At 37.9% G+C, this 26564-nt stretch overlaps 1 protein-coding gene across 1 annotated transcript in view; it reads right to left on the bottom strand.

Moving 5' to 3' along the window:
* LOC128699781 (KICSTOR complex protein SZT2) overlaps positions 1–26564 on the bottom strand; it is an 807931-nt gene that overhangs the window by 111691 nt on the left and 669676 nt on the right. Inside the window, 2 exon segments of the mRNA XM_070102247.1 lie at positions 3168–3260; positions 14038–14117. Of these exon segments, the coding sequence (XP_069958348.1) occupies positions 3168–3260; positions 14038–14117 (173 nt within the window).

Raw genomic sequence — 26564 nt, 5'->3', positions numbered from 1 at the left:
TTATCACTATTTTGTTATTATCGCTATTTTGTTATCATCACTATTTTGTTATTATCGCTATTTTGTTATTGAAGTCTTAATTACAGGAAGAATAATTAAACTTCCTTATTAATGTGACATTTCCATGATTTTGAACGAAATGTATATGGTAAATTTATTGTACAAAGTATTAAGAGAGAAGATAAAGTATTGTATTTAAATACTTTAATAAATTTGAATATTATTCTATGGAGTTTCCCAGTTGAAATTATTTCCCCTAGACTCTAAAATACCTTTAAATAACTCGGATCCAAAAATCTTGTTGCATAAGAAATAAATGGTAACAGGCCATACAGTGGACCCCCGCTTAACGATCACCTAATGTGACCAATTATTTAAGTGTATTTATATAAGTGCGTTTGTACGTGTATGTTTGGGGGTCTGAAATGGACTAATCTACTTCACAATATTCCTTACGGGAACAAATTCGGTCAGTACTGGCACCTGAACATACTTCTGGAATGAAAAAATATCGTTAATCGGGGGTCCACTGTATTCTGAAGTTCTTTAAAAAATTTCTTATTCACAACACCCTACACCACCTAACTCTTCCTAGCACATCCCCTACACCACCTAACTCTTCCTAGCACATCCCCTACACCACCTAACTCTTCCTAGCACATTCCCTACACCACCTAACTCTTCCTAGCACATCCCCTACACCACCTAACTCTTCCTAGCACATCCCCTACACCACCTAACTCTTCCTAGCACATCCCCTACACCACCTAACTCTTCCTAGCACATCCCCCACACCACCTAACCCTTCCTAGCTCATCCCCTACACCACATAGCTCTTCCTAGCACATCCCCTACACCTAACCCTTTCTAGCACATCCCCTGCACCTAACAATTCCTAGCACATCTTCCTACACCACCTAGCTCTTCCCAGCACATCCCCTACACCTAACCCTTCCTAGCACATCCCCTACACCTAACTCTTTCTAGCACATCCCTACACCACCTAACCCTTCCTAGCACATCCCCTACACCTAACCATTCCTAGCACATCCCCTACACCTAACCCTTCCTAGCACATCCCCTACACCTAACCATTCCTAGCACATCCCCTACACCTAACCATTCCTAGCACATCCCCTACACCTAACCATTCCTAGCACATCCCCTACACCTAACCATTCCTAGCACAACCCCTACACCTAACCCTTCCTAGCACATCCCCTACACCTAACCCTTCCTAGCACATCCTGTCTTGTTTCATCTATCAATAAGAACAATAAAACATTCCTTAAAACAATTAAATTAAGAAATAACAATATTCTGTAATCATTAACCCTTTGAGGGTCGACAGGCCCTCTCCGAAACTCGTTCTCAGGGTCGGCCAAATTTAAAAAAAAAAAAATTATTTTCTCTTATGAAAAGATAGAGAATCTTTTCCCGATCATAAAGACACCAAAAGTTTGAAATTTGATAGAAAACTTACGGAATTATGCTCTCGCAAAGTTAGCGGTCTCGGCGATATTTACGCATCGGCGATTTTGCCCACTTTGAGCCCCATTTTCGGCCAATTTCACTGTACTAGTCGACAAAAAACATGAATATTTCGCTAGAACTCCATTTTTTCTATCGAATGGGTGCAAGAAACCACCCATTTATAAATTCAACTATCCAGTACAGTGGTCAGAATTTAGCAATTTTGCCAATTTCACACAAATTTCAAAAGATGCCAATTTCCGAATAGGGTCCAGAATAAACAAGAAAGACATTCCTGGCACTAAAATGACATTTCCTCTAGTCATTAGTCACGTCTCAAGGGCCCTCTTATATCCTTTTGCTTTCCACTTTGAATTTTTATTCTCACAAAAAATATAAGATTTACTGTTATGCAGACTACTGCATTAGTGTAAAAAATGGTATAAATATTATTGGTGCACTTGTAAAAGAATATTAGACTCACCAGTTGACGTGTATTGCACGCTTGGCACGATTTGTTTACTTTTGAAGTTTGGTAAAAATCGAACATTTCTGCTACTTTGAGCTCAATTTCAAGGCACCTTTCATTGTAAAACCAGTCAAAATCATCTCAATTTCTGTAATATGTCTTCCATTCTATAAAATGAGACCAAGAAAACTAGAATACAACAATAAATACCATACGAAAATACACTGCAAAGTCGCTGATTTATTAAAAAAAAATGGTCAAAGTTTTTTTTTTTCTCATTATGCACTGTGTGCTGCAGGATTTTTTTTAGACTGTGCACACTGACCACATAGACCCATTCTTTCACATGAAGGCCTACCAGCTTTCTCCCACTAGATTTGAGGCCGCTAGAATTTATGAGTACTAGTACGTCAAAAACCCCTACGCGTAAAACGTACTAGTACGACCAAAACCCTCAAAGGGTTAACATAAGACAACAGTAATTATTTTAATTTTGATCTGAAACAAAGAACAACTTTTGGGGGGTAAATACTGTACTGTGAATTTATTTCCTGCATTTTTTTATTCAGAAAACTAAAATTATCGAAGATATGCTAACTATATAATCTGTAAACATATGCTATGTAAAAAAAAAAAAAAATACTGAAGTATGAGAGGATTTAAAACTATATTTTCATTTTTGTTCATCTTTCGTCTTGTGTTAAAGGAAAGATTTAAAAAACAAATTTGAAGTCTGAGAAATTTTGGAATCTAATCTGTCACTTTATATTGTGAAAAATGAAGTACAAAATAAACATCAGATAATGTGTACACACAGATGAACTTGATTTAAAAATTTAATAACAATGTATAACACTGTAATGTACATACCTGAAAATTAATGCAAAAATACAATTATTATAGACAGCAGAATTCACAAAGAAGCATCACTTAGGAGGGAAACATTACGAGGTTAATTTGGATCAAAACATTGTCATGAGTTGCTTGAGTGCAGCTTATTTGTCAACTCTTCCAGCCACGGTATTGTGACTTATAACTCCTCAAGTAATTATTATAAGTAACTATGAGTAGTGTACTACTATACACTTTAAATGTGTTAGCTGGAAGCAAGCTGCCTATAGCATCAGATGTGTAAATAAAGCAACCTAAAAAAATACAGCAAAACTTAGCTGAGGCAAAAATTAAGAAAAACAGTAATACAAATACATATACATAAATAATTTACCGCAGTTGTAGCGTCGCAGGGAGATTGTAATGATGCCCTGCGACCTCGTAACTTCAGGTCAGGCACAGAGTTAGACATGAGGCGCAGTCTTGCCTATAGACAAGCAGACCAGGTTACCGTACACTACAGCTCTAGTACTTACTGCAACCAAACCACTCTCACAACAGCTTCAAATATACAGCAAATATTAATTCTAGTATGAAACAATAAGCACTGCAAGCATTTACAGATCACTCAAAGTCAGAAAATTACTACTAACATACATTCACTATAACTTCAGCTAAAATACTAGAAAAATTCGACAAGAAGGGGAAAATGCAAATATTATTAGAATGCATATATTTATACACAAACAAACATGCACTCGCAAAAAATAATTATACCTTCCAAAAAACTCAACAAATATTAATTCAGGATAATATACACCACATACGTGAAAATCATTCCGAGTGTACATAACCATAGTAAAACCCCTTCTCAAACATACAGTAAAGAATATAAGAACTAGGCCTCATATTACTAGAGTGAAGAACAAGAGGGGATATAATCACAACATAAAAAATACTGTGGGAATAGACAGGGACAGGTTCTTGACCTAGGATGCTACAAGAAAAAGGGGCACGGCTAGAAATCACATAGCCGAATGAGCCATAGGCATACATTATTGGTAAATTGTTCTTTGGCAAAACAGTAGTAAAGAAGTGGAATGAGCTGAACAATGACACAAGATTGGGAACAATTTGCTACATGTTCAATTGTTGCACACTATGAAGACACCTTGAGCCAACATAAGTAGACTCATGAGCCATGCTGAATAAAAAAAACAATACTAGTACCACCTGTACCACACAGCTGTGTCTGCTCCACATTTACCAGACTTATAGTGAACTTTACTGAGATGTTGTACCTATGGGAAAGCTTCTTCACTCTTTATGCAGGTATGTACAACAAGCAAATTTAAGCACAGTCAGACGAGTGACTAGGTCAACAAGGTCACTGTGTGGAGTGAACTGCAAGACAGGAGCACCACAGGTGGCCTACCAACCAGTCTTTTTCCATGACCTGTTTATGTAAAACAAGTTGGGATACTGGGTTGGCTAAAGTGAAAGCTTCTTGATTCCATTTGATTATATTCCATGACTGGATTAGAGCTGTTTGTTGTATATACTGTACCTGCATACTGACTGCAGAAGCTTGTCCACAGGTGAAATGTCTCAATAACATTCTTCTCTGCAAATGAATCTTTTTCAGCACTTTGCTCCATTTGTCTCCATTCCTTATTACTGTACATGTATATGTAAGTCACTAGTGTCAAGTTCAATAATGGGTTCCCAAGATGAGATTCAATACAGAGAACAGGATATCATGAATTTAGAAACAGTGTCATACTGAAGTAGCTCTGGGAATTGTCAATCAGCATAAAAAAGAAAACCAATTTTTTTTACAGCATGAAAAATACAGAATAAAAAATATTCTATTAGCACAATCAGACATTCATGTGATCTCCTACGAAAAGTAAACAAAATAATTTTTAGAGAATTATTGTAAATCTTAATTATTCCAGACAAAGTATTTTGAAAGCAAACACAAAATACTACCTTAAAAAAGCAATTTGCAATTCAGCACGCAATTTGTTTGCATCAAAAGAGAAAAAAGCAAAAAAATCAAACAACTTAAGCTAAGAACTTTAAATGAAACCACCAGAACATGTTGGCATCAAGTACGATCTGTGAGCAAATGCAACATGGGTATGTCTAAAAATTAATCGAAACTCTACATAAATTAAGATGACAAATTAGACACATGTGCAACACTTGGGTACCTAAAGATACCCAAGTGTTGCACATGTGTAATTTATCAACTTGTCCCTGAAACATTTAGTATCTACATAAATTAAGATATACATCAACAATATTTTTTTTTTACCACATTGGCCATTTCTCACTACAGCTGGGTGAGTTCACTCATACTTTCATCATCACTCATTCAATAGACGTGTTGTGAGAAGTGTATAAATCTTACGGTTTCCTGCTAGATGCTCAAGCTCCTAATACTCCAAGCCTCCTTTACCCCAAAGATCAAGAGAGTTTAAGTAAGACACTTGGATGAGTGTGAAGCAAAGAGGTGATTCGCAGGCATACTTGACTGTTCCAGCACTGAGGCCTTTGTAGAGCTCAGTGCAGGTCATGGTGTCAGCATTCGATGGAGAAGTGTAGAAGGTAAGGTTTTCCCATGAGGGTGTACTGGAGTCGTCACTATCTTCTTCTGAAGTGGATTCATTTAGTGAGTCTACAATGGTGTTAGTAGGTGACTGAGGGTCGACAGGAGCAGTGGAGAGGTGTAACAGTATAACAGCAGGTTGAGAGGCGTGGGAGATGGTGGTTGAGGCAGCATGAACATCGTTGTCGGTGATGGAAGTGATTACAAAAGTTACAGGAGCAGTTGCTTGGTCAGGAGACAGGTCTGCAGGTGCAGTAAAGTTCACGACATTGGGAAGGATCTTGAGGATGTCGGCTGAAGGTGTGGAGTCCGGGAAATTGAAGGCAGGCATGTTGTTCAGACGGAATAAGTAGTTCGTTGATAATGTTGTTGAAAGTGCTTGGGTTGGCTGCATTTGCAAGGTGTGCATGCACCATGCAGTACAGCACCTTGGAGGGAGCACCATTGAGGAGTGGAGAGAGGGAGTTGCTGGGCGAAGGTGTCTGTAGAGTGGCGTGTAGAATCTTGGTGGTGTCGGCTTGTAGTTTGGTTATTGCTGTGTATATCAGTGAATTGGAGGTGTTCTTCAGATATTCTTTAGTTTTTTTCGATATGATTTTTTCCCTGAGTGGGCACTTAGCTGCAAGGGTATGATGATTGCCCTTGCAGTTAAGACATGTTGGAGCCATAGTGATGGTGCAGGATCTGAATTTGTGTCCATCATTCCCACATTTTGAACAAAACTTTGTATCCTTGATGGAGCAGTCCTTGGTGGTGTGATTATACGAGTAGAAGGTCCAGCAGTGGGAGATGTGTGAAACGTTCTGGTTCTATATGGCTTGGGTGAATGTGGTAATATGAGATGGCCAGACCATTAGAGAGAGCTTGGGCAGCCATGGAGATGTCTGAGAATGTGATCTTTAGAATAGATGAGGCGTTAGGGATCTTGGTGATACTATCTACCGAGGCCCAGGTGTTTTGTTCCTCAATAGACATCTTTAGTGTTTCAGCAGAGAGAGAGGTGACGATCTTGTCCAGTCTTTTCACCAAGACCGAATGTTTCGCCTTCAAGAATAGACAGAGATATTGTGAATTGCCATGTTTGTAGTGTCTTGATTGAAGAGTTGTCCAGTAGTTTTGAAGCTTCACTGAAGGAGTCCTTCAAAGAGTGGATTGCCATAAATTTGACCTGCAGGCAGGTCCTAATGGCAGTAGCTCAAGCTAGCTTCGAGAAGTCACTGATTACTCCATTCACAGGCATGATTTTCACACACAATGCAACAGCATTGTGAGAAAGGAGGTGAAGCTTGTAGAATATAAATTCCCCTCCCCAGCAGGGAGGGGAATTTATATTCCACAAGCCTCCCTCCAGACCCTTCCTAGGATAACCTTTACCCTTCCTTCCATTCCAGATTTATATACCCTCTAAGTCATCCTATTCTGCTCCATCTACTCTAAATCTCAAAATCTTCTTAACAACCCCTCCTTAACCCACTGCATCATACTTTTGGAAATCTCCACATTGTCTCCTAATCTTCAGGCTAGTAATGCTCTGAATACTATTTAAACCACACAGTGCTCTCAAGCATGAAATCTCATTCTGCAGCCACTTTCTTGGTGCAGTGTTTAAAACCCAAGCTTCACACCCACACAACAATGTTGCTGCCACTATACTCTGGATAATGGTATTTGTTTCTACAAATTCTTCAAAGCACATCAATTCTACAGTTCACTTCACCTTTCATAGACTTATCTGCCGACAAGGCCACTCCCAAATATCTGAAGGCATTTACTTCTTCTATACTGCCTATCTCCAATCTGACATCTAACCTTTCATTGCCTACATTATTTGTTGTGCTCATCAACTTGCTCTTTCCTGTGTTCGATTTAGCTTCTTTCATTTACAAACCCTCTCAAATTCATTCACCGATTTATGCAACTTCTCAGAATCTTCCAAAAATACTATATCACTGGCACAATGCAACTGTGATAACTCGCCCTTTGCACCTAAGTTATCTCAGTCCAACAACTCTTCCCAAAACCCCTAACAATCGCCTCTTAACAATCCCATCCATAAATATGTTAACAAATATGATAAAATTACACTTACCTGTCTACTTTTACTGGAAAATAATCTACCTGAGCTTCACTCTGCCTAAAAACTATTTACTTATATATAATGTAAGTCAATTCTAATTTTTGAGAGATTTTAAAAAGGGGTCAGATAGCTCTCATGAAAAATATATTCTAGGTGAAACACTGAAAATAACGTACTGAAACAAAAACAGTGTAAAATTTTTTACAACATTTTTGAGAAATAGAGAGAGAAATATTCAGTGTAAATACAGTGGAACCTCTGGTCATGACCATAATTTGTTCCAAAACTCCTGTCACGACCTGATTTGATCATGGCATGAACCTAATATCCCCATTGGATTATATGTAAATACAATTAATACGTTCCAGACCCCTACGAACTGTATGTAAATATTGTTTTTTTAAGATTTTTAAGCACAAAAATAGTTAATTATACCATAGAATGCAAAGTGTAATACTAAACTAAATGTAAAAACCTTGAATAACACTGAGAAAACCTTGAACAACAGAGAAAACTAACTTTGCGCAAGTTCTAAGAGTTTTAAGGGGCATCTAATGGCTGAGCAGTGAACTCCATTATTTATTGTTAAATTTCTTTCATTTTTTGGTGTATGTTAACCCTTTCAAGGTCCAGAGGCCAAATTTCAAAGTGCACACCAGGGTCCAAGAATTTTCAAAAAAAAAAAAATTTTGTTAATTTTTCTTATGAAATGGTAGAGAATCATTTTCTGAAGGTAATAAAACAAAAGGTACGAAATTTGATGGAAAATTGATGAAATTATGCTTTCGCGAATTTTGATGTGTCAGCGATATTTACGAATCAGAGATTTTGCCGACTTTGACTCCCATTTCAGGCCAATTACATTATTCCAGTAGACGAAATTCTTAGCTATTTCACTAGTATTACTTCTATTCTATCGACTGAGCACAAGAAATCGCCAAGTCAACTGTTTCGACTACAAAATAAAGTGATTGGAAATTGGTAATTTGGCCAATTTAACACAAAGTTCAAAATATTCTAATTTCAAAATAGGGTCCAGAATAAACAATGCAGGTATTCCTGGCACTAAACTAACATTTCCTCTGTTCATTAGTTACATTTTGAGGCTTTACAAATGAATTCCATTTTTATTTTTTATTCACACAATGAATTTTTATTCATACCATAAAATAGAAGATTTACTGTTATGTAATATTGTAATAATTGTATAAATATCATCACCACATTTGTGAATGTATATTAGACCCACCAACTGGCTTGTATTAGACATGTGAGGTCGTTTGTTTACTCTTGAACATTGTTAGTTTATTGATGATTCATGAATAAAGCTACCCAGGTGTTACGCATGTGTCTTATGAACTTGTTGGTATTTTATACCATTAAGAAATGTATCTCTTGTGGCTGGCTTGGGTCATCACTTCATGACATCTCCTGATTGGCTGTTTTACATTAAATTTAAATACATTTCTGCACCTGATTGGCTGTTCATACTAATTTTAAAATGCATCACAGTACCAGATATGAGGGAGAGTTTCCAATGCAGTTTGTTTGACTATTTTGCTAAAGTCATTTTATTGTATGTCTTTGCCCCTTGTATTTTTTTTATATCCCTTGCTTAAAACCCTTAATTTTGTCCTTTAAATCCTCCTTTCCTGTTTCTTTAAAGGCTCTTTCCTTTCTCTTCAAAAAAAAAAAAAAAAAAAAAAATCTGTTTCCTTTTCTTAAATTCTTTATGTCCCTTTCTTAAATTCATTGTCCTTTTCTTAAAATCCTTTATGTCCCTTTCTTAAATGGGACAATGACAAATGATGTCATTGTCCAATAAATGTCCAACTAGCCATTCTGATATGCAGTCATGAATGGGTTGACATTATTTGTACAATTATTACAGTATTGCAGTAGTCTGCATAACAGTAAATCTTCTATTTTTTTGTTTGAATAAAAATTCAAAATAGAAAGCAAGAGTAATATCAGAGGGGCCTGGAGACATGACTGATGAACAAAGAAAATGTTATTTTAGAGCCAGGAATGTCTGCATTGTTCATTCTGGACCTTATTTTGAAACTGTCATATTTTTTAGTTTTCGTAAAATTGGCCAAATTGCAAATTTCTGACCACGTTATTGGATAGTTGAAATCAGTAAATGGGCAGTTTCTTGAACTCAATCGATAGAAAAAAACGGAGTTTTAAAGAAATAGCTATAAGTTTGGTCGACTGGAACAATGGAATTAGCTGAAAATCGGGCTCAAAGTGGGTGAAATCGCCGATTTGTAAATATCGCCGAGGTCACTAACTTCACGAGAGCGTAATTCCATCAGTTTTCCATCAAATTTCGTTTTTTTGTTTTTGTATCATTACAATCAGGAAAAGATTCTCTACCATTTCATAAGAAAAAATCATTTTTTTTTTTTGAAACTGCTACACCAGGAGACACCTCAGGATTGGGGGTTGCGACAGTCAAGGGGTTAAAAATCCTTTCTTCTGTCCCTTTCTTAAAAATCCTTTCTTACATCCCTTTCTTAAAAATCCTTTCTCATGTCCCTTCCTTAAAATTCTTTTCTTATGCCCCTTTCTTAAAATCCTTTCTTATGCCCCTTTCTTAAAATCCTTTCTTATGCCCCTTTCTTAAAATTTTTATGGTCTATTCTTAAAATCCTTTCTTATGTCCCTTTCTTATATCCCTGTCTTAAAATCTTTTCTTTAAACCCTTTCTTAAAATCTTTTCTTTAACCCTTTCAGGGTCCAGAGGCCAAATTTCAAAGTGCACACCAGGGTCCAAGAATTTAAAAAAAAAAAAAATTTGTTATTTTTTCTTATGAAATGGTAGAGAATCTTTTTCTGAAGGTAATAAAACAAAAACTATGAAATTTGATGGAAAATTGATGAAATTATGCTCTCGCGAATTTTGATGTGTCAGCGATATTTACGAATTGGCGATTTTGCCAACTTTGACTCCCATTTTAGGCCAATTACATTATTCCAGTCGACCAAATTCTTAGCTATTTCACTAGTATTACTTCTATTTTATGGATTGAGCATAAGAAATCACCCAGTCAACTGTTTGAACTACAAAAAGTGATCGGAAATTGGTAATTTGGCCAATTTAGTGCAAAGTTCAAAATATTCCAGTTTCAAAATTGGGTCCAGAATAAACAATGCAGACATTCCTGGCACTAAACTAACATTTCCTCTGTTCATTAGTTATGTTTTCAGGCTTTACAAATGAATTCCATTTTGATTTTTTATTCACAATGAATTTTTATTCATACCATAAAATAGAAGATTTACTGTATTGTAATATTGTATAAATATCATCACCACATTTGTGAATGTATATTAGACCCACCAACTGGCTTGTATTAGACATGTGAGGTCGTTTGTTTACTCTTGAACATTGACAAAAATTTAACATTTCCGCTACTTTGAGCTCAGTTTCAAGCCATTTCCAGTGCTAAAACCAATCAAAATCATCTCTACTTTTGTAATATGTCTTCCATTCTGTCAAATGAGACCAAGAAATCGCAAATACAACTATAAAAAACATACGAAAAAACACTGCAAAGTCACTGTTTTAATTGAAAATCACGGTCTCAGTTTTTTTTCTCTCATTATACACTGTGTGCTGCAGGATTTGTTTTATGTGGTGTACACATACCACACAGATGTATTCTCTCATATCTAGTCCCAAATTTACCACTCGCAGCTTATCAGAGTGAGCTGAGCTCATGGCGTAGATCTACGGTTTGGACCCTGAAAGTAAAGCCGTAGATCTACGGCACGGACCCTGAAAGGGTTAAGAAGCATCTTTCCATCATACATTTCCCAAGTTTCAATAAGATAGCCCAACAAACAACTGAGAAAAAAAATATTTACCAAAAATCACATATGGCAAGCCCTTGCCAGGTACTGGCACTGCGAGAAGCTGTTTTAGCACTACAGTACCTGCTGATAAAACATTACTAATTTGAATTATCACAGTTGTAATTACAGGAAGTGGCAAAAAATGGCATGGAATGTGAAAACTGGCATGGCTGTGTTTGTTCAGCACCCGATTATGTGTTTGTGACCAGCTGCAAAAATTTGGCAAATTTTTTGGTCGTGAACTGATCTGTTCGTGTTCGGAAGCGTTCGTGACCAAAGGTTCCACTGTACTTGACAAACAAAAAGAGAAGAGCACTGCAGTAGGCCTACTGGACAGACAGGCCCAACTCTCACCCAACACAGGTTTGTTAGGTAGAGATTAATAAAGAACTGTAGATTCATAATTAATGCTGTTTTGTTTGTCTGAGCTGATATATGTGTGTAGTACATTTCAGGGAGGGTGGGTATATGTTGGCAGTAGGGGAATAAGACCTGGGTGACAGGTGGGTGACGACTTCCCCCTCCCACCCTCTCTTTAACCAGACTTAGCTTGCTGTGCTCACCCCCTCCCTCCACCATAATAAACTGAACAATAATATTAGTTTACAGTATCCTGTACAACTATGTTTCATATTTCACATTAATTAACTGCTAAGAGAACTGCAATATTGCTTAATCCTGAGGCTGGAAAGTGTGGTCAATGTGGAAACTCTGCTGTTATGATTCACAAAACTGTAATAACACAATTACAAACCAAGGAATGGGTTAGGTTTGAACCCATGGCAAGCAAGTGGCAAAACTGGAGGTCAGTGTGTACTGGCCTGCAGTTTCATGACTCACTCAGTGTGGGTTCAAACACCACCTGTTCCGTGGTTGACCTTTTTCTCTGCCATTATCTCGAGATGTTATTACATGTATTATTTTTTATTATTAACACACTGGCCGTTTCTCACCAAAGCAGGGTGGTCCGAAAAAGAAAAACTTTCATCATCATTCACTCCATCACTGTCTTACCAGAGGCATGCCTACACTACAGTTACAAAACTGCAACATTAACACCTCTCCTTCAGAATGCAGACACTGTACTTCCCAACTCCAGGACTCAAGTCCAACCTGCCAGTTTCCCTGAATCCCTTCATAAATGTTACCTAGCTTACACTCCAACAGCATGTCAAGTCCTAAAAATCATTTGTCTCCATTCACTCCTGTCTAATACACTTATGCACACTTGCTGGAAGTCCAAGCCCCTCGCACACAAAGCCTCCTTTACCCCCTCCCTCCAACCTTTCCTAGGCTGACCCCTACCCTGCCTTCCCTCCACTACAGATTTGTATACTCTCGAAGATGTATTACATATAAACAGAGGCAAGGGAGTGTTTTCCAATGCATTCATGAATTTGTTTCGCTTTAGGCAGGGTGACCTAAAAAGAAAACCGAATGTTTTTCTTTTCTTCTTTCAACAAACTGGTCGTATCCCACCGAGGCAGGGGAATACCTAGAGATACATGGAGAGGGTTTCGGGGGTCAATGCCCCTGCAGCCGGGTTTGAGACCAGGCCTCATGGTGGCTCAAAAAGAAAAACAAAAGCTTCTCTTTTTAATTTATAAAGGAGAAGGGGTTACCAGCCCCTTGCTCTTGGCATTTAGTAATTTATACAGGAGAAGAGGTTACTAGCCCCTTGCTCCCGGCATTTAGCAATTTATACAGGAGAAGGGGTTACCAGCCCCTTGCTCCTGGCATTTAGTAATTTATACAGGAGAAGGGGTTACTAGCCCCTTGCTCCTAGCATTTAGTAATTTATACAGGAGAAGGTGTTACTAGCACCTTGCTCCTGGCATTTAGTAATTTATACAGGAGAAGGTGTTACTAGCACCTTGCTCCTAGCATTTAGTAATTTATACAAGAGAAGGTGTTACTAGCACCTTGCTCCTAGCATTTAGTAATTTATACAGGAGAAGGTGTTACTAGCACCTTGCTCCTGGCATTTAGTAATTTATACAGGAGAAGGGGTTACTAGCCCCTTGCTCCTAGTATTTAGTAATTTATACAGGAGAAGGGGTTACTAGCCCCTTGCTCCTGGCATTTAGTAATTTATACAGGAGAAGGGGTTACCAGCCCCTTGCTCCCGGCATTTAGTAATTTATACAGGAGAAGGGGTTACTAGCCCCTTGCTCCCGGCATTTAGTAATTTATACAGGAGAAGGGGTTACTAACCCCTTGCTCTCGGCATTTAGTAATTTATACAGGAGAAGGAGTTACCAGCCCATTGCTCCCGGCATTTTAGTCACTTATGACATGCATGGTTTTATTTGTGGTTTAATACACACATAAATAGGATAATTAAGTTAAATCTACGTGGAACTAATGTAAAAATCCAACTTGAGTTATGGAAGGAAGATTAGAACTTATAAGTGTCTGACCAGGTCTCCCTGAAGTCTGATTAGTGCTCCTTGGAGGCATGTACATACATAAACACACACACACACGGTATCGCTCATCTGCAATTTTTGCAACATATATTTTATGTAAAGTATTACATGTTGCATCTTGTCAAAAAATCAACATTATTATTACTGTTATTATTATTATTATTATTAATATTAATAATTTTCCCCTCAACATGCCTGGTGGTTACATTACAAGTGCTCTTGATAAGGAAAAAAACCCAAACTTAAATAATATGACTGAAATTTAGTGAAAAGATAAGATTACCTGAACTAGTGTGAGGGGTGAGGGAGCTCGCTCTCTCTGGCTGTCTCCTCGACCATCACCGGCACGCACCACTCTCTTACCTACAAAGTGTTTCACAAAGTTCAGAATAACAGAGCTGTCTAGTAAGTGATATATACTTAGGAATCTACAGATCAAAATGTAATACAACTCAAACATATCATATTAATTAAATATCTAAAAACTACAAAATATAAGTGAACCTTACCTGACAACTACGTAATATACATATGTACATAGAAATATATACATCTAAATGTCACAAAAATTTATACCATAACTTTAACTCATGAAAAAGCATATATATGGGTGTTGTAACTAATGATGCATGATAGGAGAAGCACTGTACAACAAAGTGTATTTGTTCATAACAAACAAATATAATTGTTTTTCATGCATATTCAATCAGAAAATTCTAGGGCAGTCTACATCTTAAGTTGTAAGTAAGCAGTCTCATATAAAGGCTACTGGTAAGTTGGTGCTGCTGTGTAAGATGCACGTCTCCCAGGAAGAACATGTGGGTGGCTCTAAATTATTATGTACAGTGTGGAAGTGCTAATTCCAGAGGGCTCATACACCTCCTGGGGAATGAGAGAAAAGCATATTTGATCCAAGGGAAAGGCAACTGCAATTTCTTGGATCAAGAGCCTTTCACTTGGCTGGAGACACCCCCTTACCTTCCCTTGAAGGCAGGTGGATTTAGATTGATTGTTTAACAACATCATGGGAGGATATTTAAGTGTAAGTTGCTGTTTGTTTATCTTGCCATAAACCCATATATGTGCTTTAAAAACAATAAATAAGAACACAATGTTTGTACACTGGACTGTAAACTTAAGGACATGTATAACATGGCAAGTTTTGTAAGACTAATTCAAAAACTTTAAGTTAGAACCTCACTGCAGGGAGTCTAACCTAGCAGTTACTATGTTGCTCAGCCGTAACAATGTTCATATCCACTAACATTACTTTGTTCATCTATGTTATAGTTCATGAAATCTCCCTTGCCCACCTCAGCCCACTCCAATTAACTCTTCTGCCTCCAGTCCTTCACTGGTGATACTGTAACTGTTCCCTGCCTGAGCTCTCTTTGGATGATTCCCAGTCTCCTACCAGTAATGTGCAGTCTGACCTAACAAACATGAACTATCTTTTACACTAGTTAATCACACTAATATAATTTCTACTGCCACCCTTTACTACCTTGTCCACCAGTGCTTGTCTCTCTGCTGCTGAATACCTGTATAGTACATAACTAATTTAAACATTTAAAATTGCACATACAAAATTGCACTAAACAGTGGACAATGATATAAGCCAGTCCAGATGGAGACAATGAAATAGATGGTAAGAGGAGTACTCTATATTTTTGCCTACTACTTAGGTTCTTTAGACATCTGCTGAAGATGATCTCAGTGTGAAGCGGAAATATAGTCCTCCTCTTACCTTGTTTCATAATCTTCATGTACATTCATTTGCACCATTTGAAATTATCATAAAAAATAGTAATAAAAATTAGTGTGGAAAGCAGTGGAGCCCAGGTTTGGAAGCTCTTATGTGACACATTACATTATGTTCTCTTTATATGATTTATTATTGCATGTGCAACAAGGACACTAAACACATTAACCAAATAAAACAAGGACCACCTACACTCATAATTCACACTGCTATTAAGAACACAAATAACAAAAGGCACAATACTGCGACTGGAACAACACACAAATATCCCACAAATAGGTGAAAGAAACTCATGATGTTTGGGTCCACCATGGACTATTAATGATTCAAGTCAGACCGAAACATCATCGTAAGTTACTCTCTCCTATGTGCGGGGCATTTGTGTATTATGTTCAATATTTCACACACTTTTTACTATCAAATAACTTGAAGGTAAAATTATACATGTCCATTCAATCAAATATGTTATCTGTCCCACAAAAATACAAATGTTTAATGACTTAAAAAATAATAATAATAATGTCCTTTAATGCAGGTGAACACAATGATTCTCCGTTTCTCCTTTTCAAAAGTATAAAACTAGGGTTAATGGTAAGGAAAAATACTTAACAAGTTCGGAGCCTCTGAAAGAAAACTCAACCAGCCAATTAATTTTAGTAGAAATTTTGAATTTATTACTTGTGCTTGAAAAAAAAAAAAAAGTGAGAATATTGTAAAATGTGAAAATATTTTATTCCACAAAATATTAGTTTTCCCCTTAAAATGCAGTTTAGAGGACAGGTACAATACGCACAACTAAATCTATTAAATTAGTTTAACATGCATTTTCCTTGTCTTAATATTGAAAATGAAAAATTAGGATAATATACATTATGAAAGAAAGTTAGATACAAGATAAAGTATTACCAACTCCGATATTAGAAAGTATTCCCAGGATTAACTTATTTTTTAAAACAGAAAAACAGCTTTATGTTTGAAGTGATTTTTTTTAAAAATCGGTCATATCCCACCAAGGCAGGATGACCTGAAAAAGAAGAAGAAACACTTTCATCATCACTCACTCCATCAGTGTCTTGCCAGAGGCATGCCAATAAAGAACAGCTATTGTAGAGATTAACAATTTACTGCATAAGTGTGTCATAGCAGTAACAGCCTGGTTGATCAGGCTCTGATCCACCAGGAGGCCTGGTCACAGACCGGGCCGCGGGGGCGCTGACCTCCGGAACTCTCTCCAGGTAAACTCCAGGTATGGTACAACTTGGTGAAATTCAACATGTACAATGTCTTCAAGAGGTCTACATTCAACTACATAAAAATATTACACATCTGAATGATAGTATTACTAGTTACAATGTATTATATCACGCATTTAAGATTTATTTTATTTTTTAAGTCAAACTATACAACATAAAATACAATAAAAACGTACACTGTGCTTTAAGGAAAAATAATACAGGATTAATTAAATAATAAGATATATCAACAAATTAAATCAAACTAAATTATAGGAAGTAAATTAAACATAAAATACTGCATGGAAGAATAAGATGGTAGAGTACAACAGAGAATGTATTTGCTGAAGCTGAGATAAAGCTCTTGGTACCCACCTCAACGATTTGATACGAAAAGAAATCGAGAACCAAAAATGAACAAAAATGCAGTACAGTAGTGTGCAAATTAATTAGGACAGGAGTAAAGTTTGTGATTATCTCATCTCTGACTTAAATAATGTAGTTTGGCTTCTCTTCTTTTCAGAAGAGTTTGCTACTGACATCTGGCACCTATCCAGCTGTGGTGTTACCCTGTGATTCTTGACAGTGCTACAACAGCTGTTGTTCTGTAAGGCTATTACTGCAAGCATGCTCTGTGAGTGAACGTGGTTTTGACAAATTCACCCCATCATTTCATGCTTACTGCTGAAATTCATGATGGATGTTACACCCAGGAAGCATGCAAGTATTATAGCTCTTAGAAAACATGCTGATTCGAGTATCAGACAGATCGCTGAAAATTTGAGCCTAGCAAAGTCAACTGTTGAACTAATTCTGAAGAGAGCCGATGATAATAGTGACTGTGGAGCGCTGCATTGAAGATAATGTGGAAGAAAATGCAAGGCAACACCTCATAATGACAAGGTTATCATAAAAAATAGTATAAAGGATCCCAAGAAAACTATCAAAAATCTACAGAGAGATTTGGCTTCAGGTGGCATAAATGTTGATTCCTCAACTGTTCAATGAAGGCTCCTAGAAGTTGGCAGAACTGCCAGAAAGGTGGTAAATAAACAATTACAGTGGAACCCCAAGTTTCGGCCATGATGTGTTCCAGAAGGCTGTTCGAGTGCCGTTACCGAACAAATTTATTCCCATAAGGAATAATATAAATTGGATTAGTCCATTTCAGACCCCCAAAAATACACTTACAAAAGCACTTAAAATAATTCTTTCGAGTTGGGAGGTGGCCAAAACTTGGGGTACCACTGTAATGACTGCTGCTATGGAGAAAAAACTGTGGTAAGCACTTGATCATAAGGGATGGACATATACAACATACACATATACAACATACACACATACAACAAATTTCTAAGAAAATTTCCAAGACCATAGGCATACTATCGAAGATACGGTACTATGTTCCACAGTCAGCCCTCCTGGCCCTATATCACTCTCTTATTTACCCCTATCTCACCTATGGAATTTGTGCATGGGGCTCAACAACAATTAACCATCTCAGACCACTAATTACCCAACAAAAGGCTGCAGTCAGAATGATAACAAATTCCCATTACAGACAGCACACTCCACCAAAATTCAAAATACTAAACCTACTCACCATACAAAACATCCATACTTATTACTGCACCTATTACATACATAGAACACTTAACTCTGATATTAACCCCCCCCCTCAAACATCTCCTTGCCAACCTCAACAGAACACATGACCATAACACAAGGCACAGATCACTCTTTGATGTTCCTCATGTCCATCTCATGCTATGCAAAAACTCAATGCACATAAAAGGCCCTAAAATCTGGAATTCATTACCTGTAAATATAAAAGAAACACTACCTGTTTATAAATTCAAGTCTCTTCTCAAAGATCACTTACTCACCCAAAACCAAATAAATACTGAATAACTGAACCTTATAAATTGTATATCTTAAATGTTTCTCACAATTTTTTTTTTTTTATTATCACACTGGCCGATTCCCACCAAGGCAGGGTGGCCTAAAAAAGAAAAACTTTCACCATCATTCACTCCATCACTGTCTTGCCAGAAGGGTGCTTTACACTACAGTTTTTAAACTGCAACATTAACACCCCTCCTTCAGAGTGCAGGCACTCTACTTCCCATCTCCAGGACTCAAGTCCGGCCTGCCGGTTTCCCTGAACCCCTTCATAAATGTTACTTTGCTCACACTCCAACAGCACGTCAAGTATTAAAAACCATTTGTCTCCATTCACTCCTATCAAACACGCTCACGCATGCCTACTTGAAGTCCAAGCCCCTCGCACACAAAACCTCCTTTACCCCCTCTCTCCAACCTTTCCTAGGCCGACCCCTACCCCGCCTTCCTTCCACTACAGACTGATACACTCTTGAAGTCATTCTGTTTCGCTCCATTCTCTCTACATGTCCGAACCACCTCAACAACCCTTCCTCAGCCCTCTGGACAACAGTTTTGGTAATCCCGCACCTCCTCCTAACTTCCAAACTACCAATTCTCTGCAGTATATTCACACCACACATTGCTCTCAGACATGACATCTCCACTGCCTCCAGCCTTCTCCTTGCTGCAACATTCATCACCCATGCTTCACACCCATATAAGAGCGTTGGTAAAACTATACACTCATACATTCCCCTCTTTGCCTCCAAGGACAAAGTTCTTTGTCTCCACAGACTCCTAAGTGCACCACTCACTCTTTTTCCCTCATCAATTCTATGATTCACCTCATCTTTCATAGACCCATCCGCTGACACGTCCACTCCCAAATATCTGAATACATTCACCTCCTCCATACTCTCTCCCTCCAATCTGATATTCAATCTTTCATCACCTAATCTTTTTGTTATCCTCATAACCTTACTCTTTCCTGTATTCACCTTTAATTTTCTTCTTTTGCACACCCTACCAAATTCATCCACCAATCTCTGCAACTTCTCTTCAGAATCTCCCAAGAGCACAGTGTTATCAGCAAAGAGCAGCTGTGACAACTCCCACTTTGTGTGTGATTCTTTATCTTTTAACTCCACGCCTCTTGCCAAGACCCTCGCATTTACTTCTCTTACAACCCCATCCATAAATATATTAAACAACCACGGTGACATCACACATCCTTGTCTAAGGCCTACAATTATATCACATAAATGTTAAACCTAAGACCCCATCTAACTTTGTTATTTTTTAAATATACTACCTAACAGAATACTCCATTCTACTGAATGTACAGCAATGCATGCAACCATATGACCTGTCTTTGTAATACTCATTTGTGCTTTGTTGTTATCTGTTTACAATAATGTTTTATCACTGATTACATCATTGCTTGGTTAATCTTAAGTTAATTCTAAGCCTGCCCGTAATGCTATGCATACAAGTGGCTTTGGCATGCTGCTCTTACCTGTATTTTTTTGTACCTCTGTATGTATGTTCAAATTATTAAACAAATAAAATAAATAAAAAAATAAATATATTTTCAGATGTGGCACATTTTGAGGTACAGATCAGTGGTAGTGAGATGAAGAAAAGGCAAACCTATTTGGAACAGACTCATTCAACAATTCCCAAAACACCCACCTAAGATGTTTTAGGGTAGTTTTACTGCTAATGGCCCTGAAGAGCTTGTTATTGTTGAGGGAACAATGAACAGTGACAAATACAGGGCAATCCCAGCAACTCATTTGTTTCCCATTGTGGATAGAGACTTTCGTCATGGAGAAGGCATCTTCCAGCACGATCCTGCTCCATGCCATATTTCCAGAAAAATACTGACATTTTTGAAAAGAGTGAGCTAAGTTCTAAATTTGCCTGGAAACTCTTCTGACCTCAACCCAATAGAGAATCTATGGGCAATAACCAAACACAGGATTGCAAAACATGACTGTTCAGTTATGGAGAGACTAACTGCTGCTGTTATTAGGGCCTGGTACCACGATGAAGAGCTTGCCAAAATGCGTTCAACATTGGTCAGTTCTATGCCAAAGTGCGCAGCAGTGCTTATAAAAGCAAAGGGTAGTCATAACTCTTATTTAATTAATTATCTGTCCTATCAATTATGTGTATTTTTCGAATAAACACTAATTTTCCAAATGTCTTATTTCATCACTGTTCCAATTAATGTGCACACTACTGTAGACGAGAAAAAGAAGACAATTCGGTATAACATAAAAAAAGAGGATATAACGTAGGTACAGTACAGTGCAGCAGAGTACAGTACAGTAGTGCAGCAGAGTACAGAACAGTACAGTACAGTGGACCCTCAGCTAACGATGGCATCAGCTAACGTTAAATCCAGCTAACGATACATTTTAAAGCAAAGATTTTGCCTCAGCTAATGCTAATAAACTCACCCAATGCGATTCGTTCGAGACATATCCACGTGAGGCCTGAGCGCACCTCAGTTGTCCCGTGGGTGCCAGTGTTTACAAGCCAGCCAGTGTGGTCGCATCCATGCATACAATCGGAACATTTCATATTATCACAGCATTTTTAGTGATTGTACCTGCAAAATAAGTCAACATGGGCCCCAAGAAAGCTTCTAGTGCCAACCCTGTGATAAAAAGGGTGAGAATTAGTATGGAAATTAAGAAAGATTTTGAAGGGTTTGGGGCTAACCCTGAGAAGCCTATGCCAGTTGTGGAATCCATTGTGCCTACTTCGAAGATTAAGGAAATGTGTGCAAAGTGGATTGAACTGCAAACCTTTATGGATGAAAATCACCCTAACACAGCTATTGCAAGCCATGCTGGTGACTATTACAATGACAATGTTGTGGCCCATTTTAGACAAATCTTAAAGGAACCGGAGGTACAGACCTCTATAGACAGATTTGTTGTGCGACAGAGGTCCAGTGACTCTCAAGCTGGTGCTAGTGGCATTAAAAGAAGAAGGGAAGTAACCCCGGAAAAGGACTTGATACCTCAAGTTCTAATGGAAGGGGATTCCCCTTCTAAACATTAACAACTTCCACACTCTCCCCTCCTCCCGTGCCATCAATCATCACCAGATCTTCAATAAAGGTAAGTGTCGGTTTGTGTGTATTAAAATTAATATTTCATGTGCTAAAAATTTTTTTTCATACCTTGGGGTGTCTTGCACGGATTAATTTGATTTCCATCATTTCTTATGGGGAAAATTAATTCAGCTAACGATAATTTCAGCTAACGATGAGCTTTCAGGAACGGATTAATATCGTTAGCTGAGGGTCCACTGTATAGTACATTACAATACAGTACAGTATAGTACAGCACAATAGTTTAGTACAGTATAGTACTGTACGGAGTACAGTATAGAACTGTACAGAGTACAGTATAGTACAATACATTACAGTATACATACTGTACTGTACTGTGCAATGAGAATGACAATAAAACAGCACTACAAACACAGCACAGGTCAGGCATAAGAATAAATGTTTAGCATGAGAAAGATAAGAAAATAAACAACATACACACATATTAATATGGAAAGACTTATCAAAGAAGTAGAGAGCAAAAATAAAACATTACTGTATATAGAAATCCAAAAAAGCTAAATGAAGAAAAAAGAGGAAGAAAATATTCTACAGACTAATAGGAATGAGCCCATCCATCAAATGGCTAATAAGAAATATACAGGTAGCCCTCCACCTTCATGAGTTCCACTTTCATGAGCTTCAAACATTCGCAAATGCCCAGCCACTCAATCATATTTACCAAACAAATGTGGGAAAAAAGTACGGGAAAACACTTCCAACCGCGACCCTACTTCCCTCCTTCTTACCCCCTCAACATGCAGCCTGCCACTCACTCATTGTCCAGTTACTGTTTGCGTCGGTCATGTCCACTTACTGTTCATGTCCTACCATACACATGTGTTTGTGTGGTTGTGCAAGTATGGTCCCCAAGTGAGCAGCAACTGCTACTGATGAGCCAACCCCTAAGTGCTCAAAGATAATCATGAATCTGTTAGGTGAAATTGCTAGACAACTGTAGGGCAAGTTATTTGAGCAATTCTGCCATTGGAAAATCTTTCTTTCTTCTTTCAACACACCAGCCGTATCCCACCGAGGTGGGGTGGCCCAAAAGGAAAAACAAAAGTTTCTCCTTTCATATTTAGTAATATATACAGGAGAAGGGGTTACTAGCCCCTTGCTCCTGGCATTTTAGTCGCCTCTTACAACACGCATAGCTTACGGAGGAAGAATTCTGTTCCACTTCCCCATGGAGATTGGAAAATTACTTAGTGTAAACGAAAGCACAGTGTGCTCCATCAAGAAAAATGGGGTAAAGATAAGGGCAGCACTAGCATCTACTGCTCCTCCCTCAGCTGACTGCCTCTCAATAGTGCATGAATGTGTCAAGGATTTGCACCCTCAGACAGTGAAGGGTTGTTGGAGGGCTTTGTGGCCAGAGTGTGTGTGTGATTTTGTTGGATTTGGTCCTCAGGATGAGGTTAACAAAGCCGTGAGGAAGACCGTGGAGTTAGCAAGGCTAGTTTGTGGTGAAGGGTTCGAGGACATGCAGGAGGGTGAGGTGAGAGAACTGATTGAAGAACATGCACTGGGCCTAAATGATGAAGAATTGTTGGAGATTGTGCAGGCAGAGAGTGAGGATGAAGAAGAGAAGAGTGTTGCTGAGGCCAATCAACCTCAAGCCCTCACCCTTGAAAAACTAGGGCATCTGATGAGAATGACAGCACAACTCAAACAATTTTTTACGACAAACTCATCAATGTTGAGGGCTTTGAAGGTGATGAATGACGTTGATAAGAACATAATTCCCTACAAAACTCTGTTTGTAGATATGAAGAGGAAAGGGTCTCAGTTGCCCATCACAATATTCTGCACAAGGAAGCCTGCCACTACCCCTACAGCCTCACCTGAACCTCAACCCATGGCAGAATCTGACTCCGTTGCTAACTCTGACTCTAGCGATGTCGGCAGTGACACTGGCAGTGAAGAGTTAGAATCCACACACTAGACTCATCATGCCATGCAATTACACTCCATATAATCACCTCCATTCAACTGTCATCAGTAACTGCATCTCTAACTAACAACCATCAACAATGTCAATGTTATCATCATCACAAGTTGTCAGAATTCGTCTGCCCAACCCTATGAGTGCTGAGTGTTGTGTTTGTTCATTATTTGTTATAAAACCATAACATGTATATACATACAATATTTTACAATGTTTTCGAGTGTTTTATGATTGTTCGTGGTTCAATAGGCTAAGGAAGCAGTATTGTTAGGCTAAGCAAATGCTATTATTATATTTCCCTACAATATATCTGCGCATCAAAATATTTGCAAACGCTACAGTACAGTATTATTATATTTCCCTACAACATATTTGTGCACCAAACATTCACGAATTTTCAAGATTTGCGAGGTTCTTGATCCACTAACCTTCATTAATGTGGAGGGCCTCCTATACATAATCAAAATCAAACTGAAAAAATGGGAAAATTAGAGACAAAGGAGTTTTGAACGTAAATGCAGATGGAGTGCGAAGTGTGGTAAATACAGATGGGCCTCATTTTATAGCACTTCACTTTACAGCACTTTGCTCATGCAATGGTTTTCAATTACAGTGGAACCCCGAGTTTCGAACTTAATCCATTCCAGGAGCTAGTTCTAAAGTTGAAATGTTCAAAACTTGAAGCAATATTTCCCATAAGAAATAATGTAAATACAATTAATTTGTTCCAAAAACCCAAAAATACTCACAAAAAATACATTTTATAGAGATTAATTATAGATTTACATACACACAACAAACATACATAGTACAATTAGTAATAGATAAATAAACATTTAAATAAACATATAAAATAACATTTTTACTTACCTTTATTGAAGATTGCTGATGGCATCTGTAAGATAGGGAGGAGGAGAGAGGGAGCACTTAGTGTTTGGAAGGGGAATCCCCTTCCATAAAGACTTTAGGTAACAAGTCCTTATCTGGGGTTACATCCCTTCTTTAAAATTTCCCTAAAATGGGATATATAGTTCTGTCACTGAACTTATTGCAGAGATGGCTTGTTTCAGCTTGCTCAGAGTGATATTTTTCAGCAAATGCCTGCACCCTATTCCACATTGCACAAATCTCCTTAATCTCTGAAGAAGGCACCATCCACCACCACCACCATCCACCAATACCATCCACCACCACCACCATGGTAGCTTATTCCACAGTCACACTTAATAGACAAGCACCAAACACAATTAATTAATTGTGAAATATTTACATGAGCACACAAGTTAGTGTTCACTCAAGCATGAACAAAGCCAGACTGGCTCACGACGCCTTTGCGGGCAGGCAAACAGGTCTGGTACGCGGTTCGAAACACGAGGCACGTTCGATACTTGAAACAAAATTGGTGCGAAAAAAAGCAGTCGAAACTCAAAGTGCTCGATAGTTGATGCGTTCGAAACTCGGGGTTCCACTGTATACCCATTCTTCATTTATTCAGACTTCCTACAATAAATATATTCCACACTCACTATAAGCAAAGGCTGAAAATATTTTAAGGTAAGTAATGCATGTGCTATATATGCATCTTTTGGGCCCAGCCCTATTGCTCAGGGTCGGTCCCATAGTTCTACTGCTTTGGAGCCAGGGTCTGTCCCGTAGTTCTATATCATGAGCTCAGCTCACTCAGATAAGCTGTGAGCAGTAAATTTGGGCCTAGGTATCAGAGAATGCGTTAAGTGTGCACCATATAAAAAAATCATGCAGAAAGCAGTGCATAATGGAAAGAAAACTGCAACTGTATTTTTGGTTTAAGATAGCTAATTTGCTGTGCATTTTTGTATGATTTTTATAGTTGTATTCTTGGTTTCTTGGCCAGATTATCGATTTCTGATCACTTTATTGGGTAGTTGAAATAGGTAAATGGGCAGTTTCTTGTACTCAATTAACAGAACAGAAGGAATACTGGTGAAATAGCTATGAGTTTGGTCGACTGGAACAATGGAATTGGGCAAAAGGAGGGTGCTAAGTGGGCAAAATCGCCAATGCATAAATATCACCGAGACTGCTAATTTTGCGAGGGTGTAATTCTGTAAGTTTTTCATCAAAATTAAGAAAAAAATTTTTGTATCATTTCATAAGAATTTTTTTTTTTTTTTTTTTTTTTTTTTTATTCTTCGACCCTGAGAGCAAGTTTGCAATCAGGGGTCTCGACTCCCAAAGGGTTAATACATGTTAGCGTAAACATGCTATCAAGGTTTTATATACATTTGAAAGTGCAAAAAGGCTAAGTTTCACTTTACAACAATTTTCACTTTACAGCAGTAGCCCAAAACCACCCCTGCTGCATAAACAGGGCCCACCTGTAAAAGAGGGCCCTGTTTATATGGCTCTTAGGTCCCCGACCTTGTGCAGTAAGCAAAAATTGGCAAGGGGTGGAAGAGCGTCTTTTTATTTTCATTTTTGAATGCGTCTAAAATGCCTGTTAACATGTTTACACTATGATATATTAAGTGTTCAATACAGCTAAGCATAAAAAACAGGTAAAAAAAGTAAAATAAATATGCAGTACATACAATACTTACCTTAAAATATGGCACCGATCACCTTTCCCTTACACAACTGTTGCGCAGAAATGACTGACAAGTGGTAAAATCACCAAACATAATGCACAATAGCTCAAATGAAAGCCAACGAAAACATAAAGCACCAAAAAGATGGTGCTGAATATGCAGAGCCCTACTGGAAATGTCATCCAATCTTGTTAAACCATTGTACTGTATCTATGCTTGTTTATACTGCATTTTTCTTTTGCCAGATCAATGCTGGGGGGGGAATTATTCACTCATTGCAGAGACCG

The sequence above is a fragment of the Cherax quadricarinatus genome, chromosome 81 (assembly GCF_038502225.1).
Source record: "Cherax quadricarinatus isolate ZL_2023a chromosome 81, ASM3850222v1, whole genome shotgun sequence".
NCBI lineage: Eukaryota > Metazoa > Arthropoda > Malacostraca > Decapoda > Parastacidae > Cherax > Cherax quadricarinatus.
The sequence above is the reverse complement of the archived record's forward strand: the minus strand, read 5'-3'. Positions and strand labels throughout refer to the sequence as shown.